Source organism: Bombina bombina, chromosome 4 (genome assembly GCF_027579735.1).
Source record: "Bombina bombina isolate aBomBom1 chromosome 4, aBomBom1.pri, whole genome shotgun sequence".
NCBI classification, from domain to species: Eukaryota; Metazoa; Chordata; class Amphibia; order Anura; family Bombinatoridae; genus Bombina; species Bombina bombina.
Window position 1 is genome coordinate 623603142 of NC_069502.1, and position 23997 is coordinate 623627138.

At 39.4% G+C, this 23997-nt stretch overlaps 1 protein-coding gene across 1 annotated transcript in view; it reads left to right on the forward strand.

Moving 5' to 3' along the window:
* Window positions 1–23997, forward strand: part of AIG1 (androgen induced 1) — a 717445-nt gene that overhangs the window by 624187 nt on the left and 69261 nt on the right. The window contains exon 4 of the mRNA XM_053710640.1: window positions 11742–11857. Coding sequence (XP_053566615.1) covers window positions 11742–11857 — 116 coding nt within the window. The remainder of the gene's footprint in view (window positions 1–11741; window positions 11858–23997) is intronic.

The following is a 23997-nucleotide window of genomic DNA, read 5'->3' on the forward strand; positions in this document are numbered from 1 at the left end:
ACACACACACACATACACAGATAGCCCACACACACACACACACACATACACAGATAGCCCACACACACACACACATACACAGATAGCCCACACACACACACACACATACACAGATAGCCCACACACACACACACACATACACAGATAGCCCACACACACACATAGCCCATACACAGATAGCCCACACACACACACATACACAGATAGACCACACATACATATAGCCCACATACACACACACAGCCCACATACACACACAGATAGCCCCTACATACATGACCCACACACACACATGGCCCACACACATACATGGCCCACACACATACATGGCCCACACACATACATGGCTCACAAACACATACACACATGGCTCACACACACATACACACATGGCTCACACACACACACATGGCCCACACACACACACATGGCCCACACACACACACACACATAGCCCACCCCACACACACAGCCCCCCACATACACACAGCCCCCACACACACAGCCCCCCCCCCCACACACACACACACACACACAGCCCATCACATCTAGGAGCAAAATGGTTAATAAAAAGGCTGTGAGCTACAGGGAGAAGGGTTGAGACCTCTTGCCCTGTAGAGCAATACACATCAAAGAGGCTTGAGTCCTTTAAAAATAAACAGGGGACATAAGTAAAAGCTACCCCTGTCACCCCTGTTATTCCACACACACACAGCCCCCCACACACACACACACAGCCCCCACACACACAGCCCCACACACACACACAGCCACACACAGACACACACACACAGCCCCACACACACACACACACACACACACACAGCCCCCCCCACACACACACACAGCCCCCACACACACACAGCCCCCCCCCCACAATTTCCTAAACATATGACAAGACTGATTTTCTATTTTTTTTTGTAATTTGCAGTAGTGCCGTGGCAGTTCTAAAAGGTACATGACTGATATCTATGAATATGAAGTAACTATAAAATCTGTCCCTTCAAACCAAGGACCGGGGACCCTAGCCATGCCCCAGACTATTCATCTCTGCCCAAGGAAGTAAGGAACATTTGTAGTACACTGTCCCACATTATGAACATTTAAGTTAACCTAAGTGGTCTGGTCCTTTCCTTACCTGAGAGAAGAATCCGGTCGGGTCGTCACACTGACTGTCACAGTGTCAGTCACAAGAGAAGAGAGACGACTGTCACGTCCTCTGACTACACCGGGTCCACCCACGTGGCACCGGCTCCGTTCCGACTCCACCACCGGGTCCTCATCCTGGCTCCTGTCCGACTCCTCAGTCTCCTCCAGACACTGGCAGCACAGTCATGTGTCATCCAGGGCATGACAGACCTCCTCTCCTCCAGTCGACTCCAGACAGTCACAACACAAGTAAGCAGGGCAGTAGTGCACGCAGACTCTCTCAGCAGCTCCCTCCACACTGACTACTGAGTCTTCCCGCCAGTCAGATCTGTCAGCGCGCAACGTCACAATGGTCACATGGCCCACACCTGTCAATCAGCAGCCCAGCAGGCACACCTCCCCGCAGTGCTGCTGAATGCTGTGATTGGCTCAGTGATCAATCTCATCATGGAGGCGGTTTTGAGAACCGTCTCCATTGGAGCTTGTATAGGGCCCGGCGAGTCACCAGTGGGTGGTGCAGCTCTAAGTGAGCAGTCAACAGTAATTTTAGATCCATGTTGTGCAATTAATGGAGGGCAGCGGACCGGCTCACTGCCTCCTAATTGCGCAACAATGGAATGGATGGTGAATATTTGCACAGCGCAATAACGTAATGAGCAATCCCCATGGGGGTGGGGGGGTTACCCTTGGGGCGAGGATGGGCGTGGCCAAAAAATAAATACGATAACAAACACTTTTTTTAAAAATAAATATTAATTGAAATCTTTTTTCCCTCATTGGACATGAGAGGCACTGCCTCCCCTGCCTCCTATTACTGCACGTCACTGCCCCACACACACACACACAGCCCCCCCACACACACACACACAGAAGGGACTGGGAAGCAAATTGTATTTAGTATAAAGTTACTAGCAGACCATCAGTTCATCACATCTAGGAACAAAATGGTTAATAAAAAGGCTGTGAGCTGCAGGGAGAAGGGTTGAGACCTCCTGCCCTGTAGAGCAATACACATCAAAGAGGCTTGAGTCCTTTAAAAATAAACAGGAGACATAAGTAAAAGCTACCCCTGTCTGTCTTCCCTCTTACCTTGGTTCACAAACTATCTCCTGCCTGAACATTCATCATGACCTGTGTGCAGTGTACTGGCTCAAGCAGAGGATCAGGATGTCAGCATGACTGCACCACACAGGGCAGGGAGAAGGGGGGCCGTGGGGTGAACTTCCATGATGATTTGTTCTGTGTGTCATTAGCATCGCGTGTGGGACTAAGAAGGTGGGGGATTACAATTCCCATTAGCACTAAAGTCAATCTAGCAGTCTGCAGCCATTAACCCTAGCATTGCCAATTACACCCCATCCATGATCATCAATATAAAGCACATCCCCTTTCCCCAGTGTATAACATGCACTCCTTACAACTTAGAACCACTGTTAAAAGGTAACACTCGCACCGGAATGAGCATGACTAGCTGGTATATTAAAGATTTTATCATTGCTGTAGAAAGTCCTTTTTGTACATGGACATAATTTTGTGAGACTGAGCTATATAATATTGGCTGATGTATTAACTCTGTGCAGGAACAACGATCAGCTGAGTGCCTGAAAAGTAATTTGTTATATGTGGCAAGATGTGATCAGTACAGTGCAATGAAAAACATATAGCAGACCCTTTTCACAAGATGGCTTCCAGACATGAGCCTCAGGGTTTACTCATGTTCTGTAATCTGTCCCACATGTCCACAAGCACTAATGCTCCTGTCCTGAGAACCTGTCCGGACCGCTGGAAGGACCAAAAGCTCTCTCTGCTCTGACAGTGACTGCATCTGCCAGAAAGCAACGCCCTCACACTGACTGAGTCTAATAGAGACTGCCAAGTCGCATACAGGCGCGGGAAAAGGAAACTACTTCCTCCCGCACTAACTGTTAATAACTGCCTCCTGTCAGTGTCTGCCAAAACTTCCGGGTCCATAAAAAAAAAATCAGTACAGTACAGTAAATGTTATTTTATTATTTGCACAGTTCAGGTACAGTTAATGTTATTTTATTATTTGCACAGTACAGGTACAGTACAGTAAATGTTAGTTTATTATTCATACTATAATGATACTGTATTATTAAAGATATCTAAAACAACTCTGGTGTTATTATTATTATTATTAATCATTAATTATCTGCCCCACACCCTACAATAGACCATATTTTTTACATGCCATATATATATCGACCGACTTACATCCAAATCGTCTTACGACCGGACGGTCAGAACGTAATGCAGTCGTAAGTCAACAAGTATCTGTATAACATTTCGCAAAATATATCTGTCATGATACAATTTATCCAAGTAGCTACCATACAATGGTTATCAATCTTTTTAGTTTAGGTCTTTGGAATGCATTCATTATTTTAGTAAAATCTACTTTTGGTGATAACAAATCTTAATTTTTATATTAAAGATCATAAAGGCCTTTTTTTAAAACAATGGGTTTTGGTTTCACCATATACTTCTAAAATTACATAAAAAGGGAGATTTTATTTTCTCTCACACTTCAGTTTATTCACAATGACCCCTGAAGAAGATTGTTTGCTCCACTGCTCCATAACCCTGTCCGCCTGCTCTGATGAGGCGGACAGGAATCGCCGGAATTCAACCCTATCAAGTACGATCGGGTTGATTGACACCCCCTGCTGGCGGCTGCGAGTCTGCAGGGGGCGGCATTGCACCAGCAGCTCACAAGAGCTGCTGGTGCAATGCTGAATACGGAGAGCGTATTGCTCTCCGCATTCAGCGATGTCTGTCGGACCAGGTCCGACAGACATTTCATAAATAGGCCTCATAAAAAGAGATTTTTGCATTTCATTAGGAACAAAGATTAAATAAACTCTCCCACCTTAGAAACCCATTTTATAAAATAACACAGAATTGTACAATTCTGTCAAGTAGTTGGACAGTAATGTTTTTGCAAGTTTAAATTACTATTATTTAAGAACTTGCAGAAATAAAGCACAAACTGCAAAAAGTGTTTACTTTGAAGTTGAAGTTGAAAATTCTAATTAATTTATTAGACTTATTTCGCATTTTTGAAAACAGTCAAATAAAACATTATCTAAAAAAGTAAAATTTCAGTAGAACTGGTGTTACGCAAAACAAATACATTGCTAAGTGCTTGATGTTTTTTATTTATCTTTTGTTTTATGTTGATTATAGGTGAATCTTGTAGTCAAATGTGGATTATTTATATATTGACATGGTTACTAAAGTAGATAAAAAAGAACAACATTTTTTTGTATTTAGAATTTATGTTTAGAAGAAAACATGACACATGGGGGCCGATTAACTAAGCAGTGAATGCTGCTCATTCTGCGCTCACTGGAAGGCTCGCCGGAATCAGCAGTTAAGAAGCAGCGGTAATAAGACCACTGTTCCTTAACTCGCCCGCCACCTCTGAGGTGGCGGACTGCAATCATCCCGATCAGATACTATCAGGATTATTGACACCCCTTGCTAGTGGCCAATTGGCTGCGAATGTGCAGGGGGGCAGCATTGCACAAGCATTTAACCAGAAATGCGTGTGCAATGATAAATGCTGACACCGTATGCTGTCGGCATTTAGCGATGTCGGGGGGACATGATTCGCTACAGCGAATCATGTCTGCCCTGTGCTTAATAAATTGGCCCCAAAGGGTCCATTGCAATCCTTTAGAATAGTTTTTCTAATGATTTTTCTAAAACAAATCACCAAATGTAGCTTTTCTAAAGTATTTTAATCATTCCCAAAATGTTCTGTGTGGTCTACTCACACAACAAAGGTTTGCTCTACATGTTTTAAGTTAGTAAAGCATATTTATTAAAAATGACAGTATGTATACATTTCAAGTTAGCCTAGTTGTCATACTAAAATTTTATAAAACAGTGATTCACAACTCTTTTCCTTACATTCTATGCACCAATAGCATGAGCATCCACAGATATTTTCATGGGGTAGCCTAAAAAATTAAATGTTCTGAGCAAAATAAAATCAGTGGCAAAGTGCACCAATAAAGAGTTGCGTAATTTTAAACATGGTGGCTCATTGGCATCATAACAGCGATTCAAGATTGTACATTTGCTTGGGTATACAGATGAGGTTGATGAAAAGCTATTAAACCACTCAACACTACTGAATTTTGTGGTGATTTACAAATAAATAATAATAACAACAGCAAGACAGGTGTCCACTTATCTCTACATAGAGTGTATCTATTTTAAGGGCTGGGTCACTTGTGGGATAGTGGGTGGGATAATGGGTGTGTCTGGTTAGTCGGTAGGCATATCTGGCCAGTCTGTGGGTGTGTCTGTTTGGTTTATAGGTGGGGCTAATGGAAATTCTGCAATTTGGGACATATGGCTGTCTCAAAGAGACAGAGCTCAGCATTAATGACCGTCCCTCTCAACAGGGATAGTTGAAAGCTCAACAATGTTTTATTCCATAATATATATTTCCTAATCTAAGTGATTCTTTCCGGTCTACAAATTTTACCTTTACAATTTTAGTATGGCTGTTTTTTGTTTGGGATTCCATGGAAAAATATCTTGCTGGAAATGTGCCAGCAAAGCAGTAAGTAACATATGGCAAATACTTTAATATGGCAACATTGTCACAGTTAACTCCTTAAGAGCTGATTATTTTGCTGGCCAAAATTTTTTTGAATACATTGCAACTGATTATATCGGACTTACATGAAAGCTGTCCTATCTGATTTCATTTTTATTGGGAGTAATATTATGCATTGTTATGTACATTGTAAAAATAAGTTCATGTTTGACAGAGGTTTAAGTGTTTTTCAGTTGTGTTTTAGAAATCTTTAGGCAATGCTAGTTTCTTTGAAAAACTGGAAAGGGTGTGAGGCTGTTTAATATCACATTTCTTTGCATGAAGCAAAACATTAAAAAAAAAAAATGGAAAGGTAGTTAAATCGATTATTAAGAATAGCAATACTGTACTGTACAGTTTATGCTATGGGAATGAACATATTCCAATACATGTTTTCTTGAGTTTAGAGGTTAAATAGACACTAACACGTTGCATATGGGAGCAATTAAGCACTGCATTCCAAAATAAATGTTTTAAAATCTTTAAATGTACAGCTACCATTTGAAGCATATTTTACAAGATTTTGGAAATGCTAGAACATTTCTGGGATTCACATCTTGAAACACATCTTGAAATCCATTTTCTTGGTCTGCTTTGCTGTGGCCAATTAGGTACATATGTATATGAGATAGTGTTCTGAGCTAACCAATCACTATGTAGAATGTTGCAAGCTCAAGTAAATTTCACAAATGGTGGCACTCCAGCCTCTCTGAAGATACTGGAACCAGAACAAAATTAAAGTTGTTTTATATTCCTTCATTTAAAGTTTTACAAGAATATTCATTTAAAGCTTAATGTCTCATTAATGAAAACAAAGGAATATTTTTTTCTGTTTCTCACTTCATATGCTGTAATTGTTTTTTGAGCTGAATTGTATAAAATCATAGCTTAGCCAGTGAAATGCACGTTGGCACAAGTTTATACTGACAAGCTTCAGAGTTTTTCTCCCCATCCTCTTGAGTTGACAGAAAAGCTTTTGGCAGAAAAACATTATTCTAAAATCTCTTCTGCTTATTTCTATTCAATTTGAGCCAAGCTCCCTATAGACATTTTAGGATAAGGAGCCAACAAGAGCAGAAGTTTTACTCATCTATGTTTCATTGTTGGATAACTGGCCATATAGGTCAACATGAATAAACAAACAGTGTGTTAGTGCAGTAACTGCTGCAATACAAAAACTAATTTTCAGTATTAAGTGCTATGAGTACAAAATGCTTAGAAAAACAGACCAATCATACACCAGGTGTTGCAGTTAAAGGAACATAAAACACCTTGTAATAGATGAACATATCAGATGAGTGTGAATGTTTTTTTCGTAGAGTTTAAGATTTTACAATAGTCAAGCTGACCCCATCACATTATTTATAGGAGCCTGTTTCTGAAGTAGACAAGGAAAGCCATTTGTAACATATATTATTTTTTTTCAGTTCTTTATCACATGAAAGTATATATATATATATATATATATATATATATATATATATATATATATATATATATATATATATATTCAAAAAACATATTTTCACACCTTCACCTCAATGGGTACCACAATGGGTTTAACATAGTTCACAAAAAAAAAAACTTTTATACCCACTATGTTATAATATTTTTTTTATAATTTTTTTTAATATTTATTGAGAAAATAAAAGATCATTAACAAATCATAAGTAGAACTGTTTTCATGTCACAGTAATAAAATATAACAGAAAGTTGTTTTGAAGAAATATCCATATTACAGTCCTGAAATCACGATCCTCCAAGGTGGCATGACCAATTTAAATTTGCAGGTATACAAAGTTTTTACATATCAGCTTTGGAAAATACATATATAATTGTTTTGTTTTTTATTTTTTTACTTTCTGTTTACAGTACACACATCATAGTATGGGTTATGAGCTTCATGGGTGTTTAATGCTAATGCAAAGTGTTTGGGTAAATACGATTTAATTGTGGTTGAGTTTGTGTTGTTCCAAATGTTGTATTATTATTATTATTATTATTATTCTTTAGTTATAAAGTGCCAATAGATTCAGCAGCGCTGCCCATGGGTACAGGGATAAAAGTACAACGGAAAAACAATACAATAAGAGACAAAATTTTACAGACAAATACAGGGGGAATTGAGGGCCCTATTCCCATGGGAACTTACAATCTAGATGGGGGTAGGAGGATGGGAAACAGGAGGTGGGGACTGCAAAGGTGAGAATGATATTAGTGAGGAGATAGATGAGGGCAACTGTTAGGTAAATGAAGTTCATTTGTTAATGAGTCGGGTGATAAGCTTCCCTGAACAAAAAGGTCTTTAGGGAACATTTAAAGGAGGAGAGGTTAGGGGAAAGTCTGACAGCTCGAGGAAGTCCTGTAGTCTACCATGAGAGGAGCTGATGGTAGAGGACGCAAGAAGCAGGCCATTGTTGGATCTTAGGGGGCGGGCTGGAGTATATTTGTTGATGAGTGAGGACAGGTAGGGTGGGGCAGCATTGGTGAGAGCTTTGTAGGTCAGGGTGAGAATTTTGAATTTAATTCTGCTGTGAATGGGGAGCCAGTGAAAGGACTCGCAGAGAGGTGCAGCAGAAACAGTGCGTTGAGAGAGGTTAATTAGCCTTGCAGATGCATTTAGGGTGGATTGAAGGAGAGAGACGTGGGAGAGAGGGAGGCTAAATAGTTATTACAGTACTCAAGTCAGGAAATAACCAGGGAGTGGATTAGCTGTTTAGTAGTTTCAAAACTCAGAAATAGACGAATTTTAGAGATATTCCGTAGGTGGTTGCCGCAGAATTAGATGTGGGGAATGAAGGACAAATTTGAGTCAAGTGTGACTCCGAGGCAGTGGACTGGGGGTGATGGGGAGATAGTGGTCCCGCCAACAGTGATGGAAAAATTTGAAACTGTAGTAGAGTTAGAGGGGGGGATTTTGCGCTATTTAGCATAAGTATCAGTAGGTCCTTAGCTGTGCTGTCATTAAACTTAGGTAGTTAGAGGTACAGTAAAATCTGTAATCGTTTAGCAACTGATTACCTATTGCGTCTGACAAACACTTAAGGACATTTGTCCAGAATGTGTCCAACTTGTTGCAGTGCTACCAAATGTGTGTTGGATTACCTATGTCCCTGCAACTCCTCCAGCATTTATTGCTGGCAGTTTTGTAAATCGTGTGTAATCTGCTGGGAGTGAGATACCATCTCGTTAAAAATGTGTAGTTTGTTTCTAGGACCCTTGTAGATATTGAGGATTGTTTTGTGGCTTTGAAGGTAGCTGACCATTCTTTGTAGTTGATGTTAGATACTAATTCTTTGACCCATGATTTAGTGTATGAGGGTAAGGTCTGGGATTCTCTTAATAGTATAATTTTTTTTTTTTTTATTAAATCGTTTTTTTATTGAGGTGATCATTACAATTACAGTGCAAACAGGACATTGAAGGTTACAATTACTTTTGAAAAAGAGATCAGTACAGCACATTAAATGGAAACAAGAATCTTCACATGGGTAACTGACATGAGAAATTACTCTTCTTTATCAACAACTCATTTTGTTATTATAATTTCACAGTGTCCTCAATATGAAGTAGATCCACCCGAGGGACCTGAGTCTTTAATGTACAAGTGAGGACACACTAGTCAATTTATTGGGAAATCGCATAGCAGCTGATGTAAAGTTTAGGGAAACAATTTATTTCTACTTACATCAGGAGTGAGACATTAAAACAGGTTTAGCAGATTTAGGATAATAACAATAGTCATCAAATAACTTATAAACAGTTAAATACATATGATATCAACATAACATCGTTATTGTATTGCCAGTGCCTCGATAAATAGAGCAAAAAGGGCAGGCGAAAGAGGGCAACCTTGTCTCGTGCCATTATGGATATAGAATTTGTCTGATAAAAGGCCTTTAACTTTTACCTTAGAGGTGGGGCATGAATACAATGAAAAAGTTTGATTAAAAATTTTGTCGCCGAATTTCATTCTCTGCGTTACTGTTTTTAGGAAAAGCCAATTAACTCGATTGAATGCTTTTTCTGCATCCGTGGATACTAGGATAGTAGGGGTGTTCGTGTTTTGCACATGAGATATAATTTGTAATGTTTTCAGAGTGTTGTCCCTGGCCTCCCTTCCCGGTATGAAACCCACCTGGTCAGTGTTTACTAGTTTGGTTATCTATTAAGTCTGGTGGGGAGGATCTTGGTGAAAATGTTTATGTCTGAACTTAATAGAGATATGGGGCAAAAATGTTCAGGTCTGTTTGGTAGTTTTCCTAGTTTAGGGAGTACCGGATTTCTTTTGGTGTTCTTTTTTGAGGTGTGGGTATAAAATGATTTAAGTGTTTTATTCTTAATTGTTTGTTTTCATTTCCCCATACCAGACCCTAAGTGATGCAGTGAATTCCCTGTGCAATTCTGCATTTGTGTTCCTCTTCTGTCAATCAAATTCCTTATGATCCCAATGTACAGTTTTATATAGGAAAGTCCTATAACTGAAAGTTGTTAAATTTATATACAATAATAAAACAAGTTAAATAACAGATAGATAGATAGATAGATAGATAGATAGATAGATAGATAGATAGATAGACAATCAGTCAGAGAAACAGGAAGGCAGACAGACAGATAGATATTCAAAAAACATATTTTCACACCTTCACTTGGGTACAATGATGGGTTGAAGATAGCATGTATAAAAGGTTTTTAAGTGTTTCTTTCCTAGCTGTTTTGTTTTATTACCTCTTTCTTCCTCTCTCTCTCTCTCTCTCTCTCTCTCTCTGTCTCTCTTCCTCTTTCTCTCTCTCTTTCTCTCTCTCTCTCTCCCTCTCTCTCTCTCTCTCTCTCTCTCTCCCTCTCTCTCTTCCTCTCTCCCTCTCTATCCCACTCTTTCTCTCTCTCTTTGGGGCATATTTATCAATATGCAAGCGGACATGATACAAAGTAGTGTATCATGTCCGCCGCACATCAATAAACATACACTGTTGGCATTTATCATTGCACCAGCAGTTCTGGTGAACTGCTGGTGCAATGCCGCCCCCTGCAGATTCACAGGGGGTGTCAATCAACCCGATTGTCTTTAGACCACTGCTTCATAACTTCTGTTTCTGGCGAGCCCTCAGGCTTGCCGGAAACAAGGGGCATCAAGCTCCATACGGAGCTTGATAATTATGCCCCTTTCTCTCTCTCTCTCTCTCTCTCTCTCTCTCTCTCTCTCTCTCCCTCTTTCTCTCTCTCTTTCTCTCCCCCTTTCTCTCCCCCTCTGTCACTCTCTCTCTTTCTCTCTCTCCCTCTCTTTCTCTCCCTCTCTTTCTCTCTCTGTCACACTCTCTCTCTCTCTCTCTCTCTCTCTCTCTTTCTCTCCCCCTTTCTCTCCCCCTCTGTCACTCTCTCTCTTTCTCTCTCTCCCTCTCTTTCTCTACCTCTCTTTCTCTCTCTGTCACTCTCTCTCTCTCTCTCTCTCTATATATATATATATATATATATATATATATATATATATATATATACTTGTATTGACCATGTCAAAATCATAATATTACTTTTTGAACCAAAGTCATATTTAATGGCATTATTGACAGAAGCGCTGCCTTATAATTTGTAATGGCATGCCTATCTTCAAAATAAGATTGTTTTTACATTTCCTGCTATATGTAACATTTGTGAATGTAGTCCAAGTATTCTTTATACCTTATGCATTGCACCATTACACTACATTACTCATTTATTAGTGATAGATTTCGGCCCTTTAATGTTTCATACATTTGTGTTTATGTATATTCATATATTTCCAAGTGAATAAGTCTAATAATACAGTGGAAACCACTAGTTCAACAACATATACATAAGAAACTGCAATGGTGAAACCTAATTTCCTATTAAAATCTTTGGAGCCTTATTTCAGTTTGTATAGTTTTGTACATATATGCATATATGGTGTTGTTAATACTTTGCTGATTCTTTTGTTTTCTAGCACACAACAGTTTTACCATTTGTACTGATAGAGATGAGGACGACACATCATGAATATCCAAGCCGGGCAATCGGAATGGCAACAGTTTGCATTTTCTCTCTGGGCTATATTTTATGGTAATATTTCTTCATTGCTATATTTGGTTATAAACATCATTAGGTATAATCATTAACAGATTCACACTGAATGTTTCATCAAGTTCTGTGCTTTGTCTTATTTCCCAAAATGTGTATATTTGTAGAAATGACATGCCAAACCTCACACAACAGGAATTTGTTGACCAATCCCATATAAGCACTGATCTATCCAATACTTCATTTTCATAACCTATTTTTTTCCATAGAAAACATTTTTCTTGGCCATTCTTTTTACTGCCTTTTTAATTCCATTTCTCATGCTATCAAACAAAAACGTCCTCTGTCGCCTTTCTAGAGAATACCAGTTATTTGAAAAGGTACATTTCAGTTCATTACTTTTTTGGAAGTCTAACCCTCTTCTGTATAAGATCTATTTGTTTTGTTATTTTTTCTTATTAAAGTTTTAATAATATTACTTTTTTATGAACACATTCTAGGTAATGAAGAACATATGAAATTATTTTAGATGGAATGATAAGACTGTAAAAATATTTTCTTTATTTTAACAGCCTAACTGCGTCTATATTTTCACTTTTCAACATTTATTTAGATATGAGGCGTTTTTCAAGATCTAAGAAATTAGCATATAAACCTACCTAGGTTTAGCTTTCAACTAAGAATACCAAGTGAACAAAGCAAAATTGGTGATAAAAGTAAATTGGAAAGTTGTTTAAAATGACATGTCCTATCTGAATCATCAAAGTTTATTTTGTACCAGACTGTCCCTTTAATATATACTGAACATTGTGGTGATTTGTGATGATTTGTTGCTTTGCCATTGGTTTATCATTCCCTTCTGCCGTTTTTCAGAATCACAAGTAGGAAAAGTTAAATACTATGATACTATTGGTGTCATCCAATAAGGAGCTAACAGAATCAATTATCTCTGCAGAAGATGGACTGAAAGTAATACTGTTTAAAGGGACAGTCAACACCAGAATTTTTGTTGTTTTAAAAGATAGATAATCCCTTTATTACCCATTCCCCAGTTTTGCATAACCAACACAGTTATAATAATAAATGTTTTACCTATGTTATTGCCTTGTATCTAAGCCTATGCAGACTGCCCCCTTATTTCAGTTCTTTTGACAGACTTTTAGCCAATTAGTGCTTACTCCTCGGTAAATTCACCTGCATGAGATCAATGTTATCTATATGAAACACATAAACACCCTCTAGTGGTGAAAAACTGTCAAAATGCATTTAGATTAGAGGCGGCCTTCAAGGTTTAAGAAATTAGCATAAGAACCTCCTAGGTTTAGATTTCAACTAAGAATACTATGAGAACAAAGCAAAATTGGTGATAAAAGTAAATTGGAAAGTTTTTTGAAATTACATGCCCTATTTGAATCATTAAAGTTTTTTTTGGACTTGACTGTCCCTTTAAATTCATCATTGATTTTGTTGAGTAGGAATATTTAGTAACCAAAATATTTGTCATGGTAACCTACAATCAAATAATCATTCAAATGTCAAAAAAAGTTTATTCAGTTTTATTTTTTAAAAGTTATTTTAAATATTTTTACACTGCTTCTACAGCATCCTATAACTTTTTCTGTTTTGATTATTATGTGGTGTAATATAGTCTAATATTTGCTTAAAACATTTTAGAAGACTTGAACAAAATCAATTGAATTACAAAAAAACATAGTTAAAACATTTTTGATGTACACCTGATGCCATGTTTTTTTTTACTGTGCTCAATTTTGCAGCACTTTAACTGCCAACATGTCTTGTAGGAACGACTATTCACAGCAAATACAAGTGCTCCATAGAAGAGCAGTCATCCTCAGTCATCCTCAGCCAGCCTTCAGACCTTAGAAATTAAGGAATTTCCTTTCTGAGCCACAAGCCCAAATTTTGTATGGTGACCAAATGATGTTTGAAAAATAGCCGCTTGTACAACTTGGTTTTGTGCAAAGAAATAAGTAAAAGGATCTCAACTTTCCCATCATACTCTGCTTTGATGTTGGCCATCTGTTCTATCTGCATGCCCAGCACAAAATCTCAGAGATGTCACCATGTGTGTAACTTGTAAACCTGCCTTACATTGTATGTTCAGCCTCCCTTGGACTACAATTAAAGCTACATATCAAAATGGCCACTGTGTGCTCATCTTTAGGAATGACCTGCATGCCAAAAAGTGGAATAAAAAACAATATTATAGAACCTTTCAATTTATTTAATTAGTATATATGTTTGTATATATATATATACAGTATATATATATATATATATATATAAACACACAGAAAAAGTCCAGCACTCACTCACAAGCTCTCAACTAAGATAAAAAGCAGCAATGGAAGAATTAGTTACCGCATCTGGCCAAATGGGAAAAGCCCAGGTACCTCGTCAAGGTTTCTTCCAATAAACCTGGGTCCCTAACCAGCCACACAATGCAGGCTCACAATCAAACAACTGTGAAAAAAAGCTTTTTTTCACAGTTGTTTGATTGTGAGCCTGCATTGTGTGGCTGGTTAGGGACCCAGGTTTATTGGAAGAAACCTTGACAAGGTACCTGGGCTTTTCCCATTTGGCCAGATGCGGTAACTAATTCTTCCATTGCTGCTTTTTATCTTAGTTGAGAGCTTGTGAGTGAGTGCTGGACTTTTTCTGTGTGTTTATATTAAAATATTTTTTTTGTAATTTTCCCTGTTTGGGCCTTGCACCCAGGCCTGACTGGGGTTAACTGCCTGTGGCTCTGGTAACAGTGCAGCTTCCTGAGAGTGCTGGTTTGCACCCAGGGCTGTGCATGTTGCAGGGTCATAGGATGTGTACCCGGTCCGGCATGAGAGTGCTGACCCCACCCCCGTGTTTTGTATATGTTTGGGGAAATTACATAAGCCTGTGCACCCTCCATTTTTTCACAGTTGCTTTTTTTCACAGTTGTTTGATTGTGAGCCTGCATTGTGTGGCTGGTTAGGGACCCAGGTTTATTGGAAGAAACCTTGACGAGGTACCTGGGCTTTTCCCATTTGGCCAGATGCGGTAACTAATTCTTCCATTGCTGCTTTTTATCTTAGTTGAGAGCTTGTGAGTGAGTGCTGGACTTTTTCTGTGTGTTTATATTAAAATATTTTTTTTGTAATTTTCCCTGTTTGGGCCTTGCACCCAGGCCTGACTGGGGTTAACTGCCTGTGGCTCTGGTAACAGTGCAGCTTCCTGAGAGTGCTGGTTTGCACCCAGGGCTGTGCATGTTGCAGGGTCATAGGATGTGTACCCGGTCCGGCATGAGAGTGCTGACCCCACCCCCGTGTTTTGTATATATATATATATATATATATACTGTGTGTATATATATATATATATATATATATATATATATATATATACTAATTTATATGTACACACAGTACACTATATATATATATATATATATATATATATATATATATATATATATATAAATGTTTATATACTGTATAAGCAAAAACTGAAAGTTGATAGATTGTATAGCAATAAATTGTTATACAATGAGTAAAAGTAAATTTAAAAATGCCATTGGCAGCACAGTCAGAGGCAATACAATGTGCAAAATACAGTGTCAAAATAATGCCAGCTTATAGTTATAAATAAGCTCATCAAGAGCAAATGTGGCCAGCTTGGATTTTTGTAAAATTCACTTTGATTGCTGCCTCAAATCTATATTCCTTTTTATCTTGTACTCAGTTATTTTGTGGGGGTTTTCATTGAATAAAACAATAGGGATTTAACATAATAATTGTAGTATATTTTAAATGATGCTAAAATTGTATTTATTTAACTTAGAATATAGTGTTTCATATTTTCAGAAATGTATTATTTTAGTAAATGAAGAGATTTTTGGTTAGAAAATTAGGTATCTCATTGCTTTAATATCCTTGTTTTGAACGCTAATACTACTAAAACTTAACTTGTAACACGAGCAGGATAGCATGTGTATTACAAGTTGAAAGTAAAAAGTTATAGCGTGGAGCTGTCATTCAACCCGATCGTACTCGATCTGGTTGATTTCCGGCGATTCTTGTCCGCCTGCTCAGAGCAGGCAGACAGGGTTATGGAGCAGCGGTCTTTAGACCGCTGTTTCATAACTTTTGTTTCTGGCGAGTCTGAAGACTCGCCAGAAACACGGGCCCAAAAGCTCCGTACGGAGCTTGATAAATATGGGCCTATATATCTATATGAATAGAAATATACAAATATATATATATAGAAATACATAGAAATAAAAAGAACATTTTCATCTCAGTGAAGATCTTTGGATTGTAAAATATTCACAGTGCATACACAGTAAAACATTATTAAATGTTCAATATGAATAAAAGTGATTTTCTTATTCTCAGGTATAAATAAACATGCATACATATATGTATATACATACACATATTAAGAAATGTAGATAGATAGATAGATAGATAGATCTATATTATAGCCCTTTGCATTCCAAATATACCACATACCTTTTAACCCTTATAACATTTTTATTAATATTTCTATGTATAATTTCTCTTACATTGGTGTATCCGGTCCACGGCTTCATCCTTACTTGTGGGATATTCTCAATCCCTACAGGAAGTGGCAAAGAGAGCACACAGCAGAGCTGTCCATATAGCTCCCCTCAGGCTCCGCACCCCCAGTCATTCTCTTTGCCGCTCTAACAAGTAGCATCTCCCCGGGAGGGTAAAGAGTTTGTGGTGTTAGATTTGTAGTTTTTATTTCTTCTATCAAAAGTTTGTTATTTTAAAATAGTGCCGGCTTGTACTATTTACTCTAAGGCAGGAAGAGATGAAGATTTCTGCTGAGAGGAATATGATTTTAGCACCAGTAACTAAAATCCATTGCTGTTCCCACACAGGACTGTTGAATACCGGAGAACTTCAGTTGGGGGGAACAGTTTGCAGGCTTAACTGCTTCAGGTATGATCAGTCATTTTTCTAACAAGACCCAGTAATGCTAGAAGACTGTCAGAAATCCCCACAGGGGTAGGTAAGCCATTTTTCTCAGACTAAAATGATGGCTTAAATTAAGGGCTTAATTCTGGTTGACATTATTTTGGGCTTAATCGATTGCTTATTAGCATGATTTAAGAATGAATATGGTGTTTTTGAGACTAATAAAACACTTATGTTTTTTTTTATTTCGCCTGGCACTTGATTAGACTCCTAACCTATCTCAAAGGCCCCATCACTCTGGAATAGGAGAGGGAGGGGGCCTCATTTTCGCGCCTCAGTTGCGCAGTTGTTTTTGCTAGACAGTTCATGCAGCTTCATGTGTGGAGTCCAGAGACCTCAGAGAGGACTTCAGAGAGGCTTATTTCTGATTCAAATAATCCCTAAGGAAGGTAAAAGCCACAGTAGAGCCTGTGGCATCGTGCTGTAGTGTTTATAACCGGTTAACTGCTGTTTTTAGCTCCGGTTTGGGCATTAAGGGGTTAATTGATCTGAAAATTTGTGTGCAATCTTTTCAAAGCATTAGGATAATGTGGTGAAAATTTCATTAAGATCGGATGTTTATTTGATGGTTTGGTAATAAAGTGTGCACTTTTATTATTTAAAGACACATTAACGTTTTTTCAAAAAGTATTTTTTCCTGCATTGTAGTGTTGTCTAAGTCTGTCAAACATGTCTGAGCCTTCAGATAGCCCTTGTTCTGTATGTTTAAAATCCATGGTGGTACCCCCATTGCATTTATGTTTGAAGTGTGCTATAGCGTCCAAGCAGTTTAAGGACCATGCAGTGACACTTAAAAATGTAGCCCAAGATGATTCTTTATCTGAAGGTAGTGAGGATAGTACTCTATCCTCTCCTTCTGTGTCGACACCAGCTATGCCCGCGCAAGCGATGCCCAGTACTTCTAGCGCATCGATCCCTATTACTTTGCAACAGTTAGCAGCAGTAATGGATAATTCTCTCGCAGCATTTTTATCCAAACTGCCAGCGCTCTGTTTTAAATACAGAAAATTAGCAATCAGACGCAGCGGATAATTTATCTGTAGTGCCCTCACAACAATCTGACTTGGCGGTGAGGGAGGGCCTGTCTGAGGGAGAAATTTCTGACACAGGAAAAGTTTCTCAGCAGGCAGAGCCAGATACCATAGCATTTAAATTTAAGCTAGAACACCTCCGCGCCCTGCTTAAGGAGGTCCTGGCTACACTTGATGATTGTGACCCCTTGGTGGTCCCAGAAAATTGTGTAAAATTGACAAATTCTTAGAGGTCCCGGTACACACTGACGCGTTTCCGATACCTAAGAGGGTGGTGGATATCGTGACTAGGGAGTGGGAGAGACCAGGTGTACACTTTGTTCCCCCCCCTATATTTAAGAAAATGTTCCCCATTGTTGACCCCAGAAGGGACGCATGGCAGACGGTCCCTAAGGTAGAGGGGGCAGTTTCAACACTAGCTAAGCACACAACTATACCAATAGAAGACAGTTGTGCTTTCAAAGATCCTATGGATAAAAAATTAGAAGGTTTACTTAAGAAAATATTTGTTCAACAAGGTTTTCTTCTTCAACCAATTTCTTGCATTATTCCTGTAACCACTGCAGCGGCTTTTTGGTTTGAGGAACTAGAAAACTCGCTCCAGAAGGAGACTTCTTATGATGAGGTCATGGACAGAATTCACGCCCTGAAGTTGGCTAATTCTTTCATCACAGATGCCGCTCTTCAGTTAGCTAAATTAGCGGCGAAAAATTCTGGTTTTGCAATCGTGGCGCGCAGAGCGCTTTGGCTAAAATCTTGGTCGGCGGACGTGTCGTCCAAAACAAAATTGCTTAATATTCCTTTCAAGGGTAAGACCCTATTCGGGCCAGAGTTGAAAGAGATTATTTCAGATATCACTGGGGGAAAGGGCCATGCCCTTCCACAAGATAGACCCTTCAAAGCTAAAAACAAGTCTTATTTTCGTTCCTTTCGCAATTTCAGGAATGGACCTGCTTCTACCTCTACAGCCACTAAGCAAGAGGGTAACGCTTCCCAATTCATAACCAGCATGGAAACCCCTGCAAGGCTGGAACAAGGGTAAACAGGCCAAGAAGCCTGCTGCTGCTACCAAGACAGCATGAAAGGGTAGCCCCCGATCTGGGACCAGATCTAGTAGAGGGCAGACTTTCTCTCTTTGCTCAGGCCTGGGCAAGAGATGTTCCGGATCCCTGGGCGTTAGAAATTGTCATTCAGGGGTACCTTCTGGAATCAAGGACCTTCCTCCAAGGGGAAGGTTCCACATTTCTTGCTTGTCTTTAGACCAGACAAAGAGACAGGCATTCTTACGTTGCATAGAAGACCTTCTAAAAATGGGAGTGATACACCCAGTTCCAACAGCAGAACAAGGACTGGGTTTTTACTCAAACCTGTTTGTAGTTCCCAAAAAGGAAGGAACTTTCAGGCCAATCCTGGACTTAAAAATCCTAAACAAATTCCTCAGAGTTCTATCATTCAAAATAGAAACCATTCGTACAATCTTACCAATGATCCAGGAGGGTCAATATATGACTACCGTGGACTTAAAGGATGCGTACCTGCATATTCCTATCCACAAAGATCACCATCAGTTCCTGAGGTTCGCCTTTCTGGACAAGCATTACCAGTTCATGGCTCTTCCCTTCGGATTGGCCACTGCTCCCAGAATTTTCACAAAGGTGCTAGGGTCCCTTCTAGCGGTGCTAAGACCAAGGGGCATTGCAGTAGCACCTTACCTAGACGACATATTAATACAGGCGTTGTCTTTTCACAAAGCAAAGGCTCATACGGACATTGTTCTGGCCTTTCTAAGGTCTCACGGGTGGAAGGTGAACGTAGAAAACAGTTCTCTGTCCCCGTTCACAAGGGTTCCCTTCCTGGGAACAATAATAGACTCGGTAGAAATGAAAATCTTTCTGACGGAGGTCAGGAAGTCAAAACTTTCGAACACTTGTCGAGTTCTTCATGCCATTCCTCAACCCTCCGTGGCTCAGTGCATGGAGGTAATAGGACTAATGGTTGCAGCAATGGACATGGTCCCTTTTGCTCGAATTCATCTAAGACCACTGCAACTGTGCATGCTCAAACAGTGGAATGGGGATTATGCGGATTTGTCTCCCCAAATACAAATGGACCAGAAAACCAGAGACTCACTCCTCTGGTGGTTGTCTCAGGATCACCTGTCTCAGGGAATGAGTTTCCGCAGACCAGAGTGGATCATTGTCACGACCGACGCCAGCCTCTTAGGCTAGGGCGCGGTCTGGGACTCCCTGAAAGCTCAGGGTGTATGGTCTCGGGAAGAATCTCTTCTCCCGATAAACATTTTGGAATTGAGAGCGATATTCAATGCGCTCCAGGCCTGGCCTCAGCTAGTGGAGGCCAAATTCATCAGATTTCAGTCAGACAACATCACGACTATAGCGTACATCAATCATCAGGGAGGAACAAAGAGTTCCCTGGCGATGAGGGAGGTATCCAAGATCATCAAATGGGCAGAGGATCACTCCTGCCATCTATCCGCAATTCACATCCCAGGAGTGGACAACTGGGAGGCGGATTATCTGAGTCGTCAGACTTTCCATCCGGGGGAGTGGGAACTCCACCCGGAGGTTTTTGCCCAGTTAACCCAACTATGGGGCCTTCCAGATCTGGATCTGATGGCGTCACGCCAGAACTCCAAAGTTCCACGTTACGGGTCCAGGTCCAGCGATCCCAAGGCGACATTGGTAGATGCCTTAGTGGCGCCTTGGTCGTTCAATCTAGCTTATGTCTTTCCACCGTTTCCTCTTCTCCCTCGGCTAGTAGCCAGGATCAAGCAGGAGAAGGCTTCGGTAATTCTGATAGCTCCTGCGTGGCCACGCAGGACTTGGTATGCAGACCTAGTGAATATGTCATCGGCTCCACCATGGAAGCTACCTTTGAGGCAGGACCTTCTAATCCAAGGTCCATTCAAGCATCCAAACCTAGTATCTCTGCAACTGACTGCTTGGAGATTGAACGCTTGATTCTAGCTAAGCGTGGGTTTTCTGAATCAGTTATAGATACTCTGATCCAGGCTAGAAAGCCTGTTACCAGGAAAATTTACCATAAGATATGGCGGAAATATCTTTGTTGGTGCGAATCCAAGGGTTACTCATGGAGTAAGATTAGGATTCCAAGGTTACTATCTTTTCTCCAAGAAGGATTGAAGAAAGGTCTGTCAGCTAGTTCCTTAAAAGGACAGATATCTGCTCTGTCTGTTCAGTTACACAAGCGTCTGGCAGCCGTACCAGATGTTCAGGCGTTTGTACAGGCCTTGGTCAGAATCAAGCCTGTCTACAGACCTGTGGCTCCTCCATGGAGTCTAAATTTGGTTCTTTCAGTTCTTCAAGGGGTTCCGTTTGAACCTCTACATTCCATAGATATTAAGTTGCTATCTTGGAAAGTTTTGTTTTTGGTAGCTATTTCTTCTGCTAGAAGAGTTTCTGAATTGTCTGCTTTGCAGTGTAATTCACCCTATCTGGTGTTCCATACAGATAAGGTCGTTTTACGTACCAAACCTGGTTTTCTTCCAAAAGTGGTTTCCAATAAGAATATTAACCAGGAAATTATGGTTCCTTCTCTATGTCCTAATCCAGTTTCTAACAAGGAACGTCTGTTACACAATCTTGATGTAGTTCGTGCTTTAAAGTTTTATCTAAAAGCAACTAAAGACTTCAGACAAACATCGTCCTTGTTTGTCGTCTATTCTGGCAAGAGGAGAGGTCAAAAAGAAACTGCTACCTCTCTGTCTTTCTGGCTGAAAAGCATCAACCCGGTTGGCTTATGAGACTGCTGGTAGGCAGCCTCCCGAACGTATTACAGCTCATTCCACTAGAGCTGTGGCTTCCACATGGGCTTTCAAGAATGAGGCTTCTGTTGAACAGATCTGTAAGGCAGCGACTTGGTCTTCACTGCATACATTTGCCAAATTTTACAAATTCGATACTTTTGCTTCTTCGGAGGCTATTTTTGGGAGAAAGGTTTTGCAAGTAGTGGTGCCTTCCGTTTAGGTTACCTGACTTGTTCCCTCCCTTCATCCGTGTCCTAAAGCTTTGGTATTGGTTCCCACAAGTAAGGATGAAGCCGTGGACCGGATACACCAATGTAAGAGAAAACAGAATTTATGCTTACCTGATAAATTTCTTTCTCTTACGGTGTATCCGGTCCACGGCCCACCCTGGCAATTTAGTCAGGTTTAAATAAATTTTTGTAAACTACAGTCACCACTGCACCCTATGGTTTTCCTTTTTCTCCTAACCGTCGGTCGAATGACTGGGGGGGGCGGAGCCTGAGGGGAGCTATATGGACAGCTCTGCTGTGTGCTCTCTTTGCCACTTCCTGTAGGGATTGAGAATATCCCACAAGTAAGGATGAAGCCGTGGACCGGATACACCGTAAGAGAAAGAAATTTATCAGGTAAGCATAAATTCTGTTTTTTCTTAGATATTGTATATATAAGTGTAACACTTTTTATTTAGCCCTAACCCTTTATGCAAAGTCTTCAGTCGCGCTAACCTAACAAGCGCAGATTTAGTTTGCACTTGTGCTGTCACTTTTACTTTCAACTTGTAATATGAGCTCAAGCTAGCGTGGGCGCGATATTGTAATATCACGCCTGCACTAACGATAGCGAGCAACTTGTAATCCTGCCCCATTACGGTAGTTGTCTCTTACCAAGAAATGTAAAAACAGGTTTTGACATTAAATTAAAATTGTTAAAGTACATTATTATCTTTCAATTTTACATCTCAATAACAAGAATTTCTAGTTTTTTATATAAGCTCTAGTGTTTACATTTAAGGCACTTTTAAACTTCTATTATTAAATGTATGTTATTCTCTGGCATCCTTTGATTAAAAGCATATGTACATATGCTCAGCAATGCACTATTTGGAATTAACTGGTTATGGGTGGCTGTCTCGTGTCATTGGCTCACAGGTGTGTTCAGCTAGCTCCCATTACTGCATTTCTGCTCTGGGGCTGACTTTAACTATGAGTTTTTAATCCCTTTGCAAGTGTTGAACACATTGGATTTTTTTAAAGCAACATTGCAATAATAAAATGCTCTAAAATAATTTTCTTTTTGTACTTTTATATCCCTTTAAGTCATGTTTCCACATTCATTGCAGCCCTGTATTAAAGATAGCCCTCAAATGCATAGTGCATGTATGGAACACTCAGAGAACAATCACATCATCATCACTTAGGCAGTGTTTCCTTTTGTTAGACAGCACTCTGCTATTCAAACCATTGCCAAATCTAGAACTCCCCCTATACCTCCAGTCTCAAACATGGGTCTTAGACTGTGAGATCATCATATGGGGAGGTTTTTAACTAATTTACATGATAGGCTATGCATAATCTTTATTCATTTACAGCATCTTTCCTTAAAACCTCTGTTCTAATAACATTCCATGTGCAAAAGAGCACTCACACAGATAGCTTAAATCTATGACCGACTTCACACTTGTAAAGAAAATGAAATAAACACTGTACGAAAAAAATCACCAATTTATCTTTAAAATATGCAAGATAACTTTTATGCAAAACTATATTAAATGTTTTTGCTCTACATATTTCAATGTTGATTGTTCTGATTTAATTTATAGAAAAATAAATTTCGAACTAGATTGCTATTGGGTTTTGAGGCCGTTTTGTGCGCAAGTTAAATTCCGCTCGTATTACAAGTTAAAAGTAAATGCGAATGTGGGAGTGCAATCACAATTTACACTAGAATGATTACCGCAACCTCAGAGCTTTGGTTAACTGTTACGCAAGTCAAAAAAATTGTACGAAGCACATTAAAAATACATTTAACAGTACGGTTACACTCGTAATAACACTGTCTGATAAAAAATATTATTAAAAAAAAAGAAAAGAAAGATATGAGATCTCAGGTGTTAGAAAAAAAGGACTGCAAAGGGTTTTAACATAAAGATACATACATATGCATGTCTAAATATGTATATGTATGTATATATATATATACAGTATATATATATATATATATATATATATATGTTTATATGTGTGTGTGTATAGAAACATACGGCGAGATTACGAGTTTTGCGTTATGAGGGGTGCGGTGCTAATGTGCAGTTTATTCTTGCCGCTCACTTACCTGCAGCACTGGTATTACAGGTTTTTATAAACCAGG